The sequence below is a fragment of the Acanthochromis polyacanthus genome, chromosome 4, assembly GCF_021347895.1.
Source record: "Acanthochromis polyacanthus isolate Apoly-LR-REF ecotype Palm Island chromosome 4, KAUST_Apoly_ChrSc, whole genome shotgun sequence".
Lineage (NCBI taxonomy): Eukaryota > Metazoa > Chordata > Actinopteri > Pomacentridae > Acanthochromis > Acanthochromis polyacanthus.
The window spans coordinates 39,551,276-39,567,957 of record NC_067116.1 but is presented as its reverse complement, the minus strand read 5'-3'; the positions used below and the strand labels follow the sequence as shown (position 1 = coordinate 39,567,957).

Below are 16,682 nucleotides of genomic sequence, written 5' to 3'. Positions count from 1 at the left end.
AGCTGCTAGCTTTGTCGTCTCCAACATCTTCAAACAGCAAATCCAAAATTGGAAGATCCTTAATGATCCTAGAATGAGCATATTTCTAAAGGGTGTTTTCTCTGTTTGCTGTGGACAACATTTTATTGTAGTGATAAAAGTGAATATGTGGGTTGTCCTGAACTGTCTTCTTGTTGCCAGCAGTGGCTGCACTGATTTGGCTGGGACTTAGAGTAGCTTCAGGTAGGACTTGGCAAAGAGTGCATTCAGGTGTAGTGCCTATTGGGTGTAAGAGAATCAGTTGGTGCAACATTAAAAATAAATACCTAGAACATTCAGTACTTAAATAAAGGGGTCTGTGTGTGCCTATTCCCTGCTTTTCTTGCCAGCCAGTCTACTCAGCACTTGGCGGGTGTATTTCTGGGGCCCAAAGGTCCCAAATGTAGTGTGAAGTTGTTTGAAAAGGCAGGTTTTCAATGAGGGTTGCACAGTAGTTTGGTGGTTAGTAGTGCTGTCACCTTGCAGCTAGAAGATCCCCAGTTCGCCTCCTGGCCTTTCCGGTATCTTTCTGCGTGGAGTTTGCATGTTCTCCCTGTGCATGCTTGGGTTTTTCCGTGGGTGCTCCAGCTTCCTCGCACTGTCTAAAAACATGAGGTTGATCGGTGGCTCTAAATTATCCGTAGGTGTGACTGCGATTGTTTGTTGTATATCTGTATATGTAGCCCTGCAACAGACTGGTGACCTGTCTAGAGTGTCCACTGATTTCGCCCTAAGTCAGCAGGGATACACTCCATCTTCCTGTGACCCTAGTGAGGATTAAGCGGTGTATAGATAATGGATGGAGGTTTGCAGTGACATATGGCGGCAGCTCTTGCGAAACTTAAACTGTATTCAAACTTATTGCAGCCGGATGTAAAGTTGTTTGAGACGCTATCTTTATAAGCTGTCCTACTTTCTATTTTATCACCTCTGCAGTAGTCTTGCTGAGCATATTATCATCATTCTGTTACAGGGAGTAAAACATTTTTGGTTGTTTGTAGTTCTGTAAACCAATCACAATTGTAAGGAGTTAAGCAAGGAATGGAGCTCAGAAGAGTGACGGGGGAAATGTTTTGGTGGAACATTTGAGATTCGAAAACTGTGATTAAAATTACTACTTAATACACCATTTAATAAACTGAACAGAGCTGCTTTACTGGAACATTCAAATCCTCAGCAAAGTTGTCCGGAGGTGATTGTTTGTTGTTTCTCGTAGTGAAGTGGATTTTGAAAATGGTAGCACATAGACAGCAATGACAGACTTACACCTGCCAACATCAAACCAGCATTATTTCCACAGCGATAATTTCAAAAGAAGCGATTAAGTGAAGTAGAGGTTAAGTTTGATTGTTTAATTAAGGAGTGGTTCGCATAGCGTTACCTCTTGGTGCGTTTTGGGTTTATTACCAGTAACAAACACACAGGTTAGACTGTGTAAAGTAACATTAAGTTATTTTCTACACTTATATCAATGCAGATGTTATCATGTATCTAGATCGTAGTCGCAGACCACTGTTGTTGAATTGTTGCAACTAAACTTTGACAGTCCACGTCAGCTGTGATTTTGCTGACACTTTTGGTTACTCCTTCCACGAATGGCTTCAACCACTTCCTCGTGCTTTCACCTGCACATCCCAACAGTCACATTTTCAACTGGTGACGTTCATGTATCTGGTTACAATGAGGGTTTTTTTTCTACATATGCTGACATAACCTGCTTTTTGCAATGATAAATTTGTACTTACCAGTATCCTAGAATAGCCAATCTACAGCTGTATTATTTCTGGTGATTCTGCAGATAATTAAACACAAAGCTACATTACAATCGTGTGTTATTTCAAATTGTCTTACATGTAATTTGTCTTCTTAAGCTGCCGCAGAGGCACAAGGTCTTAAGCTGGTTTGCAGAATTGTGAGTAACTGAAAGCACAGGTCTTCCAGTCAGGCAAATAAAGGTCACTGTATTTATTTAAATCTGGCCACCTGCAGCCTTCACACGTGTTGAGAACTTTGGTAAACAGAGCTGAGCTGCCTGCAGTCTGACTACATCAGTACCAACATTGAGAAAGAGACCTGAGTCACAAGCTGAGCCTCTGATATAGGTTGGGTCACTAGAAATGAGCTGTTCACTGTTCAAAAAGCTTCCAGAACCATATAATTGGCAACTTCAGTTGTTCTTTGTTATACTGGTTCAGTGTGATTCATGGTCCTTGGCTGTGACACCACTTGATTTCAGTCAGACAACCAGAACCTAATGCAAACACAACCCTCGACCTGGACTTACAGGCTAAGACTATATTTACAGGACCTGCTGAACCAATTTCACTGCCCAATAAAACAATCGTGAGGTGAATCAGAAATGTGTCAGGACAGGTTTTTAGTCAACCCGTGTTTTCTCTACTCCCTCTTTCACATTCTTCTCTGAGAAGATTACCAGCACTGTTGTTCATCTCATTTGTCGCTTGTCAAATTATTTCCTCCCTTCATCAAACTGTCCAGCAGCTCACTTATGATAAGAGCTTTGTGGAGTTTAGAAGGTAGTTGATCGTGGTTAACTCTGCTTCGTCCATAGTCTTTTAAATGCGATGGATGAATCGGATTCGAACAAATATTGAAGGCCACAGAATGCAGAAATACCCGTCATAGTTCTTCTGCTACATTAATTTAGGGGTTCCCTCAATTGCATGTTAGAAACTCGTAACACTGAGCAGAAATAGGTATATGCTGTGTTTATAAGCAAGAAAATGCCTGGAACTTATTCAGCTTTCTCAGATCAAGGTTTTCAGTGTGTGCCTCACTGACATTTTTTTTATGTTGCTGAATACATGAGATGTAAAAAATGAAAATAAAATTAATACGTGTTTTAACCTACAAATATTGTGTTGTTTAGACAATATCCTTAAACTTATGGTATCCAAGTCCAAAAAAAGAATCAAGAAATGTCACACTTAAGACAGGCTGGGAAACAAATATTTTTGTTTTCAAATTTTGGTGGTGTGGTACCACAAGACCTCAAATAACTTCAAATCTTCAAGAGCTTTAATATCTCAAGCTGATTTAATGCATTCATGTATTGGTCTTTGTCTTCAACAGAAAATTTCAATACCACGGTCAGAAAATTCCAGTGAACTACAAGCGTTTACTTTCTACCTGTCAAATGTGGGCAGAGATAACCCCCAGGGCAGCTTCGACTGCATCCAGCAGTACATCACCAGGTGAGAACAAACAACACAGAATCACTTTCTCTTCTCTTCTCTTCCTCCTAATTTAACTTAGCAAAAATTCACTAAATGTTATGTCAAACTCATATGTGTACTGACAGTCAATAGAAACTTTGAGGTAGAAATGTACGCAGAATTCTACTTTTAGGGGGGGTGTAATTATTCATTGTGGATTTACTGATGATCTAGTGCCCTGGTAGTTGAGATAATGAGTTGTCATTTTGTCATGATTCATTGCACATGGGTTGGTCACTTTGCAAAAGGGAACCAAATACACACCAAGCAATACTCAGTGAGTATCTGCACAATTTGAGAATGGGTTTTGAAGGCCTATATAAAGGCCCAAAAAAGGCCACCATCGTTAGTCCAGTGAACAGCATCATGCCACGTCTATCACATGAACAACGTCTCCGGGCACTGGGTATGGTGGAGGCCGGTTTGAGCTACAGTGATGTAGCCAGGCGTATGGGCTGTTCCCAACCCACAATCAGAAGCCTGGTCCAAAGCATGCGCCGACGGATTGCTGCCTGCATCGAAGCAAATGGAGGCCATACTCGGTATTGACTGTTGTGACTTTGTGTTTGGCAGGTGCCGTTTTCTTTTGTGAAATTCTTTATTTTGAAATCATTCTTGAAACTTTAGATTTTTGTTTCTGTATGCCAATATGCTAAACAAATGATTCATATGAAGAAAATCCAGTTTCGGGCTTCAAAAATTATGTTGAAAAATATGGTCTCAAAGTTTCTATTGACTGTCAGTGTACAATGTGATTTATTACCTTTAAGCTCTGACAAAGTATTCAAGAGTATTTGGACTTGAATTATCTTGTAAGTGTTTGCAGACAGTCTGTGTAAATTAGTTACAGCCTGACTTGGATCACTAAGACCCTCAGTGAGATACTTTACAGGCACTCCTGATGAACATAATGGAGACCTTGGCTCCAGATAACGGTCACAAAATGGAAAGCTGCTACTCTGAGGTTTATGGGTTGTGCAAATGGGTAATGATGTTGTTTTGCCCTGTTCATTTTTAGAACAAGCATGAAAAGGTGATAAAGGTGAAGTGACCTTCAGTGTTCAGTCAATATCCAGTCAGAACTGTCTTACCAGTGTTTTTCTGAGTTCAGTTATTAAACAGAATAAGCTTTTGCAAATTAAAAAGGAAGTTTAAAGTAGAAATGGATTTTGCTATGCTGTATTTTCAGTGGAAATGTAAAGTGTTGAATAAAGTTTAACTCTGCGACTGTTGCATGTGTTTCTGTAGCAGCAGCTGAAATGACACAAGACTCTTTGCGATCTAAGCCCAGTAGCCTCATTCTGTGTGTTTTTCTATAGCCTTAACACATTTTAAACTGCTGACTGAATCAAATGATCACAAGCAGATGTCTGTGTTGGAGAGGAAGGAAGTAGCAAAACAGAATGAGGAACAACAAGAATCTTCTGCTTCTCCGACTGTCAAGTTCCTGACCCCATTATTCTGCAAGTATTTTTAACAAGTGGGTCAGGTGGAGTTAATTCGAATATCTGACTGGATCCTAATCAACCTTGAGTTGCAGTCTAAAGCCCAAATGGCATCCTCCACCAACAGTGCCAGCACCATCTCATTTTCTGCCAACTCCTCATCAAAGAGAACTGGAAAGTCAGGAAAGAATAGGATGTGATGCGGATCTCACAGCTGGGTGGAAATATTTAAAAACAAAAAAACAATAGTGGTGCCCTCAAGGGATTTAATAAATCTTATCTGGGCGGGAATGCACAATGAAGAAAGGGAATATTACAAATAGCTACTCTTTAATATGCTATACGTAAATAATACGTATATAAATGTAAGGCAAATAATGGAAAACTGTCATGGATTTATGCTCAGCACTTTACAATAGTATTCTCTTAACTGTAACATGATTTTCTGTGAAGTGTGATTCCCTTTCAGTCTTTTCGTATTCACATTTCTGCACACTCTACTTCAGTCTTCCTCTCTAAACCATCTCTTCTTTGTTTTGGCAGTGAAGGGAGCATTCAGCTGGATTGTCTGGGTGGGATCCAGGACAAGATTACAGTATGTGCCACAGACGACTCCTACCAGAAGGCCAGGGAAAGCATGGCCCAGGTTGAGGAGGAGACCCGCAGTAGGAGTGCCATCGTCATCAAGCCTGGGGGAAGATATGTAGGTGAGGAGACTCTAAACTGTGACACATGAACACCACCAGCCAATCGGTCATTTTCTGAGTCACATACCTGCTAAGATTGGGGTTTAACTCAGCTTTTGGTTGGTAAGAAGAGATATTTTCTCTTAGAAACTGTAAAGGTGTTGAGAGTTAACAGGCAGGAAAACACTGGAAGAATTTCTGTACCATAAAAACATCCAAAAGGCCCGTTTGTTTGTGCTGCTTTGCTCTGCCGGAGAATGGGTTCACACCGGACCAGACAGGTTGTTTGAGTCCGGGAACGAGCGGCAGAAAGCTAGCACACTGTCAGTACGCCTCAACAGCGACTTTATTGAATTTGATGGTTTTTGGTTCCTCAGCGATCAAAAATATAAAGCACCACATACTCACTTATCCTCCCTAACCCTGTGAATGTAATTTAAATGTACAGAGGCAGAAATGTTCCCAGGCATAGCACGTCAACCTCCTGACTTTCTGTTTTCCTATCAGACCTGTGCTAAAAAACACATAGGGCTACAGTTGCAGTAAAAAGCCACAGTATCTCTGCCTCAGTGCCTGCAGAGAAAGAATCCAGTGTAAGCTTAGTCTCTGTTGATCAGTGAGTCAAAAATGTTTAGTCCAAGTGTGCTGTGGAACCAAACAGTGTTTCTGTCTCAGTGTATGACCTGAAATAAAGACTGTGATAATATGTGGTGTTTGCAATGGACAGTAAGTTTGAGTGCAAACGGCATGATACGTTATTTGAGTCATCTGCAAGTTCTTTCAGCCGTTAATAGTTACTGAGTGAAAATTTGTTTACAGAAATATTTTGTGGCGAAATTACAGTTTTTTGTTCTTAAGAAAATAAGCAAGCACTGACTGCCAACCAGAATGTCACTTGATGAGTCATTTTCTCTGAGTGCTTTTGTTTCTGTGATAAATTATAGTATGGTTCACTAAATTCCTTTAATAAATATAACTCATAAATGGGGGAATCTCATATCTTGTAAATGAAAACATGCTATTATTCTTTTCAGCTACCCAAGCCCCACCTCGAATCCCCTGAGTAGAGTTTAGAGTACAGATTTGAAGTTTGAATTGTGCAAAAACAGCATACAAACTGAGCAATGGGGGAAAAGTAGTCAAAAATTTGACTAAATAGAGACTTGTCATCATTGAAATCAGTATTTTTTAAAGCACAGAACCCTGAGTATTTTCTAATTCCCCAGGATTTTGCTCTGGTAACTCTCCATAACGTCAGACTCTTCCTTCACTTCTCTTATTTCTCTCAGGTAAGAAGGTTCAGATCCGGAAACCGGCACCTGGCCTCTCCGACATCGCTCCACTACGGAGGACATCTCGGCCCGTCATCATCTCTAGCAGTACACTAAAGAAAAGCACGACTCAGCACCGGCCGCTCAGAGAGCGCCTCATACACCTGCTGGCCCTCAAGCCTTACAAAAAGCCCGAGCTGATCCTGAGGTTGCAGAAGGATGGCCTCTCGCCATTAGACAAAGACTCTCTGGACAGCCACCTGCAACAGGTCACACACAACACTTATTAGCTTAGAGTTTTCACTGTCACTGACACCACAGAGTGAAGTTATCCTTTCTGATTATCTAGTAGAAACCAGCAGACTCACCCGTGGCCCTGATTATTTTCCTAGGTGGCAAACCTGAATGGGAGAGAAAACACCTTCACATTGAAGGACTTTTTGTATAAGGAAATTCAGAAGGACTGGCCAGGCTACACAGAAGGAGACCAGCAGCTTCTCAAGAGAATTCTATTCAGGTATGTCGGAGATAAATCAGAATCACTTAATTCATCCCTGAAGGGAAATTCAGTTGTCAGGGTTCTTATCTGTTTAATTTTGGATTGAATAGCCTGACTGCTGATGGCAAGAAAGATTTCCTAAATCTTTCGGTCTTGCAGCGCAGAGATAGGAGCCGTCCACTGATGTTTTGTTGTTCATTGGATGTGAAGTGGATGATCCATGTTTGTCAGAATGGCCTCCATCTTGCTCAGCATGTAATAAAAGTATATATATTCAACTTTTGATGTAGTTTGTGTATTTTGCTGCAGCCATGCTTCTATCTTGATTAATCACTTTTGGGGTAAATTTTTCTCAGTTGCATAGCATGCTGACAGCCTGAAGCATGTCGCTTTACAGTAGCTGATTCTGTAGTACTGGAATGGAGTGTTTGTTGGTTGTATCTGATGTGCATTTATGAGCTGGGTGGACTGTCCCCGTGTTACAAGTCAAAGGGTGGCGTAGTACAGATCCGATACTGCAAACTAATAAAAGCAACTTGTTTTGTTTGTGACGAGTGAAACCACAGAATGATGGCTTTGGTATGTAGGAAGTATGGAGCATTGGAATGAAGGACTCTGTACAGGAATGTCACTTATGTATGCGGAGTGTTTGCTTTGAAACATGTTTTGATAAAGCCAATTAAAACTATGGTGTTTGAGCTGTAGTTGGTATGTGTATATATAAAGCTAGTTTGGATTCAGATCTGTGAAGCTTAACTTACATTTTCCCTGCAGTTTGGAATTAGTGGGGATGTGCAGGACTTGTATAAAACCCTCCTGTTTTTGTTTATTGGAATGGCAGGTGTTTCTACGTGTTACCAGGAAGGCGTTTTTTTCCTGTGTATTCCACTGACTCTCGTCTAAGTGTTGTATTTGTTGACAGCATGAGCTGCTGGCCTTCTTCCCAGTGGAAAAATTTGGTTTCTCCGGATCTGGGACACTAAGGAAAAGCAAGCTCCCAACCAGCTATATATAGAGCAGGCAGCAATGCTCAGTGTTCAGTTTGTGTTTGCATAGTGGACTCAGGAATAGCCACCGTTCTCCACGATAAGCTTACCTGTGGCACGACTCTGAAGGCCATCAGAATGTCAACACTGAACAATAGAAATGTGCATATGGTGTAATACAATGCAGTGTGAAAGACTGCAGCATGTGTTTCCTAATGCACCAAAAATGTCCAGTTTTTGTTCAGACAAAGTTGAGGTTATAGTCGGTTTCATGTTGGGTTTTTGAAAGGTGTTCCTAGTAATATGTCCACCTTATTTTCACATATGATAAACAGCAATGTTAGAAATGCCTCAAAATGTAACTATATCTTTAAAAACGTTTTCACAAAAGTGGTATTCATTACAGGACCGTTATGGTTTTCTAATCACTCAGTGTGTTTTGTGTCTGTGTACGTGCTTGTGTTTTGTTTACAAAGGCATGCGTATCTGCACATACTCGCTCTATTTGTGTCTCTCTTTTAACTGTACTTTGAGCTCTGTTTGTGAGTTTATCAGCTGACTAACAACCACAGCCTCCCACTTAATACCTCCTCCCCCTCTCGTAGTTCCTCTAGAGTTTTGAGCTAATGCAGTCGGTCACGCAGGAGTAGCGCAGCAACATGACCAGAACGCACATGATGCAACGGTGTTCCAGCACATGCTGATCTGTGTGTGAGATGGCACCGGTCCAAGGTTCAGCCATATTGTTGGCCTGCTGTCTCACTCGTAGCTCTGGCCCGTCTGACTGTCCACACCACAGACACCCACACAAACACACACACTGATTTAACAAGGGTGGGGCATTGACAGGACTTTGTGTACCCAACTGCCCCCTACTGATAATGTCGTCAGATGTGGCAGCGAGATCTCTGCATGTGCAAAATGTTCTTTACATTTCAACTCAAAAGTCATGTTTGTTGTTGTGTAGTCCGTGTTTGCATTGGTTGGCACTTTAACCCCAGCGAGACCAGAGTGCTTCAATAATTAATTCTTGACGACTTGTGTATATTTTGAGTTGCTGTAAATAAAAAGGATCGACAGTTTGACTGCCGTGCTTTATCTTTATCTTTAGCTTTAGCTTCATCTTTGCTAAGTTAAGCGCAGTTTATCTCGGTTAGACAGCTGTATGGTGGAATTGCTCTTTTGTTTTGGCTGCTACTGAGTGACAGATTCATCTGGTACATAATGAGGCTCTGTTCACACCTGGTGCTGCTGCTTGATGTGATCATAAGTGAGCATCACTATATGCAAGTGTGAATACGGCGGGAACTAAAACCACTTGTGGAGGTGGTCAGGGATAGAGCGGTATGAAAACAACTGCACCACGTCCCATATTGCTTTGAATGAGCATGTAGTCAGTGTTGTTCTAATCACGTTGGTAAACCGGCCAAACAGCATCCATACCCAAAGTGAGCTACAGTGCAATGTTCTTCCTCCTCGCTTTCTGCCTGTCACTCTGGAGTGTCATACCACTTCCTCGCTTGTCTTGAAGTAGCTGCCAAAACCGCTCAGCCATTTAATAAACATCCAGCAGTGTCTGTGAGATTATAAAACATTTGGATTAAGCATTAGAAAACACTGAGGACTCTTTAAGCTGGTTAAAAAAACTGTAGAGTTTCAATTATTGTAACTTTGCCTCTTCTATTTATGACAATGCTCCGCTGTCAAGTGCCTCCTCCTTCACTCAGTTGTCATAGCTACCCACTGAGCTTCACAAAGTGGCTGTAACTCGTCTTTGAAGTTCTCAGACATACAATTTGCTTGTCACCAAAGAAACGGCAGCTAGATGATTTGTAGCACAGTGCCCTTTATCAGTATAGGAAATTTAAGAACTTTGAGTGTGTAAGTCACTGCACACAAATTTGCAACTGTTTCCTGCATTGCTGGTATGCACAGATGACATTTCCCAGAAACCGTATCAAGCTTTCTTGTCTGTCTGTCTGTGCATGGACTTTTTTAGAAAACAGGCCCAGAACAGTGCTGCCCCTCCACCAGAGAGCCCACCCAAAGAGCTGGCCAGCAGCTCTCCATCTCAGGTAAGCCTCCTCCTCCATCTTCTTCCTCCTACTGCCTCTTCTACCTCACTTTCGCACTCCTCCCTGTACCTCAGCTGCCATTCTGCTTTGACTTTCAACCAACTATGCAGGAACTACTCTTTTATTTTGGCCATACTGGTATGACTAGTGGCTATTTTTATGAAGATGGGAACAAATTGTGAAAGCCATTTAAAAATAGAAGAATCCTATGGGAAAGTTCCAGACATGTTGGCTCTTTTCAAACTGAGCCTGTTGAAAGGAGGGGGGGGACTGAAATAAGCTAATTTTCACCAAAGATTTTCATTGAGTTATTTCTTCCTGTCTTCATCAGTTTAACAAACACTGCAGCCTGCTAATTGGGTTGTATTTACAGTCTAGTATTTTCTGGTATTTCCCAGGGACAGTTTTTGTAATTTTTCTAGCTCCTTGTAAAATAGTTTCCTGTCAATTTCTTTCTTCAATGAATTTCAGGAGTGGCTGCATGATGATTTGATGTTATTTTGAAATAAAAATATCATCTATGCTCCACTTTATTTAGTGAAATTCTTTTCTCTCTGCTTATTGCTTGATTCATTTTCCGTGTCTAGTCCAGACTCCTGAAAGTTACCATTATTTACACTTCCATTAGGTGGAGGGAGGAGGAGCTGCTCTGGTGTATTAATAGCTCCTTCCTCTCAGGTTGTTCTCGCCTCAGACACCTACTGTATGCCCCGTCCTTTCCGCTCCCTCCCTCAGTAAACACAGCGCACACATTAGACAACAGTACCCCAAGCTCCATTTCTAGCTTTATTGGTGCAAAGGGAGCATCACAGCAGGTAAACCTCAGATTGGTGAAGGAGTGCTGCCATACAAACAAGCCAAGGTCTTGTACACACTTTAAAAAGACATTAAAGCATATTTTCCTTTTCATAAAATCTGTCCTCCTTCATTGTTTGGCTGCTAAAGAAGACTGTTTTCATCACAGCTGTCATCTGTAGGTGGACATTTGATTTCAGAACAGCGGTGGTGTAAAAGACAATGAAACAAGATGAATGTTGTCATGATTGCTTCATGAAAAACTGGTTTCGAGAGCCTTGCAGGTCAAAGCGAAGCTCCTCACTGCTTCTCGTTATTGTTTCACACCCTCAAGTCTTCCTGTCAGAGGAGCCAACACAAAGTGAGTGCGGTTGCCTCTCCCACAGTCTTTAGTGAGGGCTGGGTCAAACCGGGCCCGTCTGTAATGTAATCTCCGGTATTATGAAAAGGTGGTGCAGTCATCATAATCTCTGTGCTACTAAGAGGGCAGATCCTCTAATGCTCTTTCTTTATGCTGCTTTGTCCATCTATCAGCTCACACTTGATTCTCTCCCATGACCTCCTTAGACCATTTTGTTCATCATTCTGCGTTCAAATGAATTCATGCTGAACGCTGTGTGTGGGGCTGCTACTAAAACTGCTATTTTTCTGCCAGAAACGGCCTGCTGCTGACTTCATCGACCCTCTTGTCAACAAAAAGCCCAGGATATCGCACCTCGCCAACAAGGCTGCAACAGCCCCCGTTAATGGCAAACTCAGCTCTTCCAACGGCAGAGGAGAGGCAGGTGGAGCGCAGTCAGGGGCTGCGGTTTCTGTGTCAGATGGCGGCATGACGTCCAGCTCCCAGCAGCTCCCTGTGCTCGACATCCCTCGCCCTTTCGAAGCGTTGTCGGACGTCAGCAACGACTCCAGCCACAACGGGCGCGACTGCGACTCTCAGGAAACAGCGGTGTCCGAGAGGCTCAGTCAGCCACCTTCGCTGTTTTCTGTGTCGACGGCGGTCAGTGCGTCCAGCGCGTCCAGCGTCAGCACGTCATCTCCTGGACACACAGTCCTGGAGGGCCCCCGGGAGAAGAGTCCCTCCTCATCTCTAAACAATAAGTCCAAGAAGAAGTCAAAAAAGCATAAAGACAAGGAAAAGAGCAAAGGCAGGGAGAAGGTGAGAGAAAAGGAGCAGGAGAAGGAGAGGAAAAGTCGTGAGCCTGTATATGGAGACTGTGAGCTGAGCCCAGGAAACCTCAAAAGCAACAGTGTTCCACACAAAAGCACAGGTGAGAGTAACACAGTGTCAGGGCATTAGGTAAGAGATTTCTGAATAAAAGTAGTACTTGATATGTGGATGGACACCAGTTAGTCATCACAGTGAGTAGGTGATGTGTCATGTGACCACAGTGTTCTTTACTGATTAAACTGAGACCCCTGCTGTTCAGCTGTGGGCCTTCAGAAAACTTAATGATTTATAACAAGAAATTATACTGATTGATCTTTTTCTGTTCTTGCTTTTTCATTTGCATCAGGTTTTATGCAGACTACAGCATGCTCACATTAATTTCATTTTCCAACTGTGTGACCTTGTTTCAGATCTGAATGGCATGTGCAACAGTCCCAGTATTTCTTCAACATCACCCGAGGTGGTAGACTATTTATCGTGAGTACTTCTTCCAGTACATTCCACAGCTGTAATTCTCCTTAAGTTCACTGGAGATTTTCTCACATTTGAGATGTACCTCCATGGGGCCCAGACAGGGCCAGACATGACAAAAACACAGGAGAAAAACAAGTGAAGGAGACAGGTGCATGCTCGTGCTCTGAAGACGTGTTATTACTCATTGTCATTTTGCCAACACAGTCCACAGTTGCAGCTGTGGCTGACACACAGCGCATTCATTGCTGCAATTTGCGTCAAAAATTATACTCCTCCTCACAGCCATAACTCCTCCAAAACTGAACACGCAGACGTGATGCTCGTATTTTGAGATTTAGTGGAAGTTACACTTTCTGAGGCGTTATTATGATCATTATGAGATATAGGGCTCAGGTTATTGTCCTCAGTCCACAAGTCGGGGTTAGATAATGTTATTTTGTCTGAGGGTGAGCCCTCAGCGTCGCAGCTGGAAAACTGCTGGAAGAAATTAACTTAAGGAGTTTGTCTTATTGGTAGTTTTCATTGAATCTCCCTCTAATGACTCTTTTCTGTATACTTTGTGACTATCTCTTGAAATCTCCTTCTAAGCAACACTTCTTGTATTCTCCTCCTAGGAAGTACACAGTGATCAGCACTCAGGAGCAGCGTCAAAGGTATAAAAACGATTTCAACGCCGAGTACAGTGAGTACCGGGGTCTGCATGCTCGAATAGAGGGCATCACCCGGCAGTTCACTGTGCTTGACAATGAGCTTAAACAGCTCCAACAAGGCACAGACAAGTACAAGGTAGATATCCTCAAGGACAAACACAAAAAAGTTTGTGTGTTGAAAAGCACCTTGAAATACTAAAAAAACAAGAGTTTATAGAATGTTTTATTCATAAGTCTGCATTTCTGTCTTCTCTTAACAGACAATCCACAATCAGATACTTCAAGAGTATCATAAAATAAAAAAGGTGAGTTTTTCAACTTTAACTGTTTTTTGATGATTAAAGTATCCGTATAGATGCTCAGATTATGACTCTGCTTTTTCATATCCCTTGCAGACTAATCCATACTATAGCCAAGAGAAGAATCGCTGTGAATATCTACACAACAAACTGGCACATATAAAGAAACTTATTGCGGCGTACGATCAACAGCAACTGTAAAAGTAGTTATTAGACATCGTTTCCCTGTTATCTCTGGAAACCAAGCAGATAAAGGAAAACTCTGGATTCCGCTTGCGCTAAAAAAAAATAGAATAAATAATGCCATGAAGGGAGTATTCCCCTCACTGGGGCCAAAGGCTCTAGTGGGGACTAAGCAGGACACAAGATCTGTTTCTTTCTCTTCCCTCTTATTTTTCTGTTTTGTTTTTTAACGATGGGGCTGTGCCTGGTGTGGCCAGGTCTGTCGGCGTCATGACAGTGCATTCAGAAATATTGGTTCTGTGTGGCTTTGTTTTTCTCAACGGCCCACTCTGCTTATAATGCACAGAGGTCTGAAAGAGTCTAACATGGAAACTCGCCCACATTCTTGGGAGATTTCCAAATTATCTTTCCTGCTTTTGAAACTCAAAGAAAGAGGACACTGAGATGAAAAGTGCAGATTGTATGCCAAATGCAACAAATTTGTTTTGAGTTTAGTAACATTAAGTGAATGATACATCAGTTTTCCCCCCCACATACTGAATCGAATGGTTGTGATGTTGAACTTATTTCTTTGTTTTTCTTTTTATTTATTTTGGACACTTAACTCGGGGGGGTTAGTCTGTTGTACACTCCTCAGTATCAGTACTTAAAAGCTGTGTCTCTTATGTTCTGTCCTCACATCTTGAATGTCTGCCAGTATTTTATTCAGAAGCTGCCTTGTCCATGTAATTGTCAATCTGTTGGCGATAATTTTCTTTTTCTCTCTTTTAAAGAGATGCAGATAAAACTGTTGATTATATCAAAACAAATGCAGACAGTCAGACGCAGGTTTGTGCGTTTGGCTTTTCTTTTCTAAAATCACGTGCAGATGTCTTAACAGAGGGGACGTGAGTTTCCGGTTTTCTCTGAATCTAGTCTCCTCACGGCCGTGACGAGCTGCAGCGCTTGTTTATCTGTTACAGCAGCGGTCCTTAGTTATAGTTCATCACATTGTATCAACAAAAAACTATATTTAACTCCCAATTAGTCTCTTTCTGGTTGATGGCTTTTGTAGCAGCAGAATAATTCAGTTGCCTGAAGAGTTCATCGGCAGTGTTACTCTTCATCACTGTAAGGAAGATCCTCTAATTGTAAGATGAAGCAGACGGGATGCAGATCTGCGGGCCTTTTCTTCTCATCTTCAAAATATTCTAAACTCTCGGGCAATCCACAAATCTGACATCTTCTTGCTTGCATCGTTTTCACCTTTAGCTGCGTTAAATCCATGTTTACAGTGTCTATACAAAGATCACATTATTTATTTTTTGTCTGCTAATTGACCCGCATGCTAGTCTGTTTGAGACGACTGTTAAGATGAAGCCATCTTCGTTCATCTTCTGAGCGGGGCCTGACGGACCTCCCGCTCAGAGAAGGACCAGTTTTTGCCTTTTTCAAATGTGATGTCACATGTTCACGCCGAACGACCTGAAAAACTGTTTCCTGGATCGACTCTCCTCTCCGAGAGGCACCAAGTCTCGACGTATCCGAAGACGAATGAGAAATGCTGCATCAGAACTGAGCCTGATGAGCGATGAAGCGAGTCAGTCAGTGAATGCATCTCTTATACTGGTCTTTTTATGTGAATATGAAAAATCAGCACTTTTTCTCCTGATCTCGCTGTTACCGGGGGGTTTTGTCCAAATGACACTTTTCTCTTTGTCCATCAGAGTGCATGCTTTATGAATGTGTTACAATGAACAGTCTTTGTATCTTTACTTGAAAAAAAAAAAAAAAAACTGCCCAAGGATCTCAAAATCCACGCAAACGCCTAGTCCAACTGAATTTGTATGTAATCAATTAGACATGGCTCTGACCAGCATGTATACCAAAGTGCTTAAGTGGGATGACACAGAATGCTCTACCAAATGTTGGAACATGTCACAGCATTCTCTTCCTCCTGTTATCATTCATTTTGTCTGCATCATTTACCATCCAGTGTAAAGTTTCTTGGTGTTTTCTTGTGAGAAGCCAGAGGAGGCTCCTTCGCTTCAGACGGGCTTTGCATGGACTCAGATGTAACGTCAGGTTTTGAATTTTATCGCTCTCCTAATATCAAAAACACTAAGGTCGATTCTCAGAAACGCAGCAATGCTGAGCTCTTCTGGGTGTAGCCTGAGGTTGGATCTGGGACTCAATGAAGACGAAGGATGTGACATTTGTTGAATGTTTTGTCACCAGAGTCGCCCAGTGCTACGACTTCTTCCCACACTTTCCACTGTTCTTACTGTATCTTGTTTTCTGGAAACATTTAGACATGATTACTGTATTACATCTCTATCACGGTCAAAAATCCATTGTGAATTTAGCTCATCAGTGAATATTTTTTTGATCCGATGGAGAGCAGACTGTTTGACGGTAACGATACGCCAGCACAGGAGTACCATTGTATGAGTTGATTGTGCCAAAATGACCTGTTGTATAGGTTTTTTTTTTCTTTTGAATATATACATGCTGCTGTATAAGCAAAGAGGGCTTTGGAGAATAGTCATGAAATGTTGACGCTAAAACCCAAAGCACGCTTTTTGAAAACCATAAGGGACTGGGACTGAAATTGATCTTTGTTTCAATAAAATTCTTTAAAATCCTTATTTGTGAAATTCTGAAACAGTTGTTGCTGTCTGTTATTATGATGAAGCCCTTTTCTTTTTCCAAAATGAATGCGATTAAAAAAATATTAATTGTTGGGGAGAGTAATGAATGTGCTGAACATGAAAAGATGATGTTTAACTTGTTAAAGGGAGAGAAATATGGGCTCATTTCTTGACCTTTTTGTCTGCAGAAAAGTCAGAAAGCATACTTTTAAAAAAAACATTTCAATCGTTAAGTACAACATCATCTACTTTGAACCTCCAAAG

At 41.6% G+C, this 16,682-nt stretch overlaps 1 protein-coding gene across 1 annotated transcript in view; it reads left to right on the top strand.

The window, feature by feature from the left end:
* ell (elongation factor RNA polymerase II) overlaps positions 1 to 16,432 on the top strand; it is a 37,361-nt gene extending 20,929 nt beyond the window's left edge. The window contains exons 3-12 of the mRNA XM_022205827.2: positions 3,112 to 3,233; positions 5,243 to 5,406; positions 6,675 to 6,925; positions 7,049 to 7,173; positions 10,141 to 10,216; positions 11,667 to 12,282; positions 12,593 to 12,659; positions 13,271 to 13,442; positions 13,567 to 13,611; positions 13,702 to 16,432. Of these exons, the coding sequence (XP_022061519.1) occupies positions 3,112 to 3,233; positions 5,243 to 5,406; positions 6,675 to 6,925; positions 7,049 to 7,173; positions 10,141 to 10,216; positions 11,667 to 12,282; positions 12,593 to 12,659; positions 13,271 to 13,442; positions 13,567 to 13,611; positions 13,702 to 13,806 (1,743 nt within the window). The 3' untranslated portion in view covers positions 13,807 to 16,432. The remainder of the gene's footprint in view (positions 1 to 3,111; positions 3,234 to 5,242; positions 5,407 to 6,674; positions 6,926 to 7,048; positions 7,174 to 10,140; positions 10,217 to 11,666; positions 12,283 to 12,592; positions 12,660 to 13,270; positions 13,443 to 13,566; positions 13,612 to 13,701) is intronic.
* Positions 16,433 to 16,682: the final 250 nt, after the last annotated feature.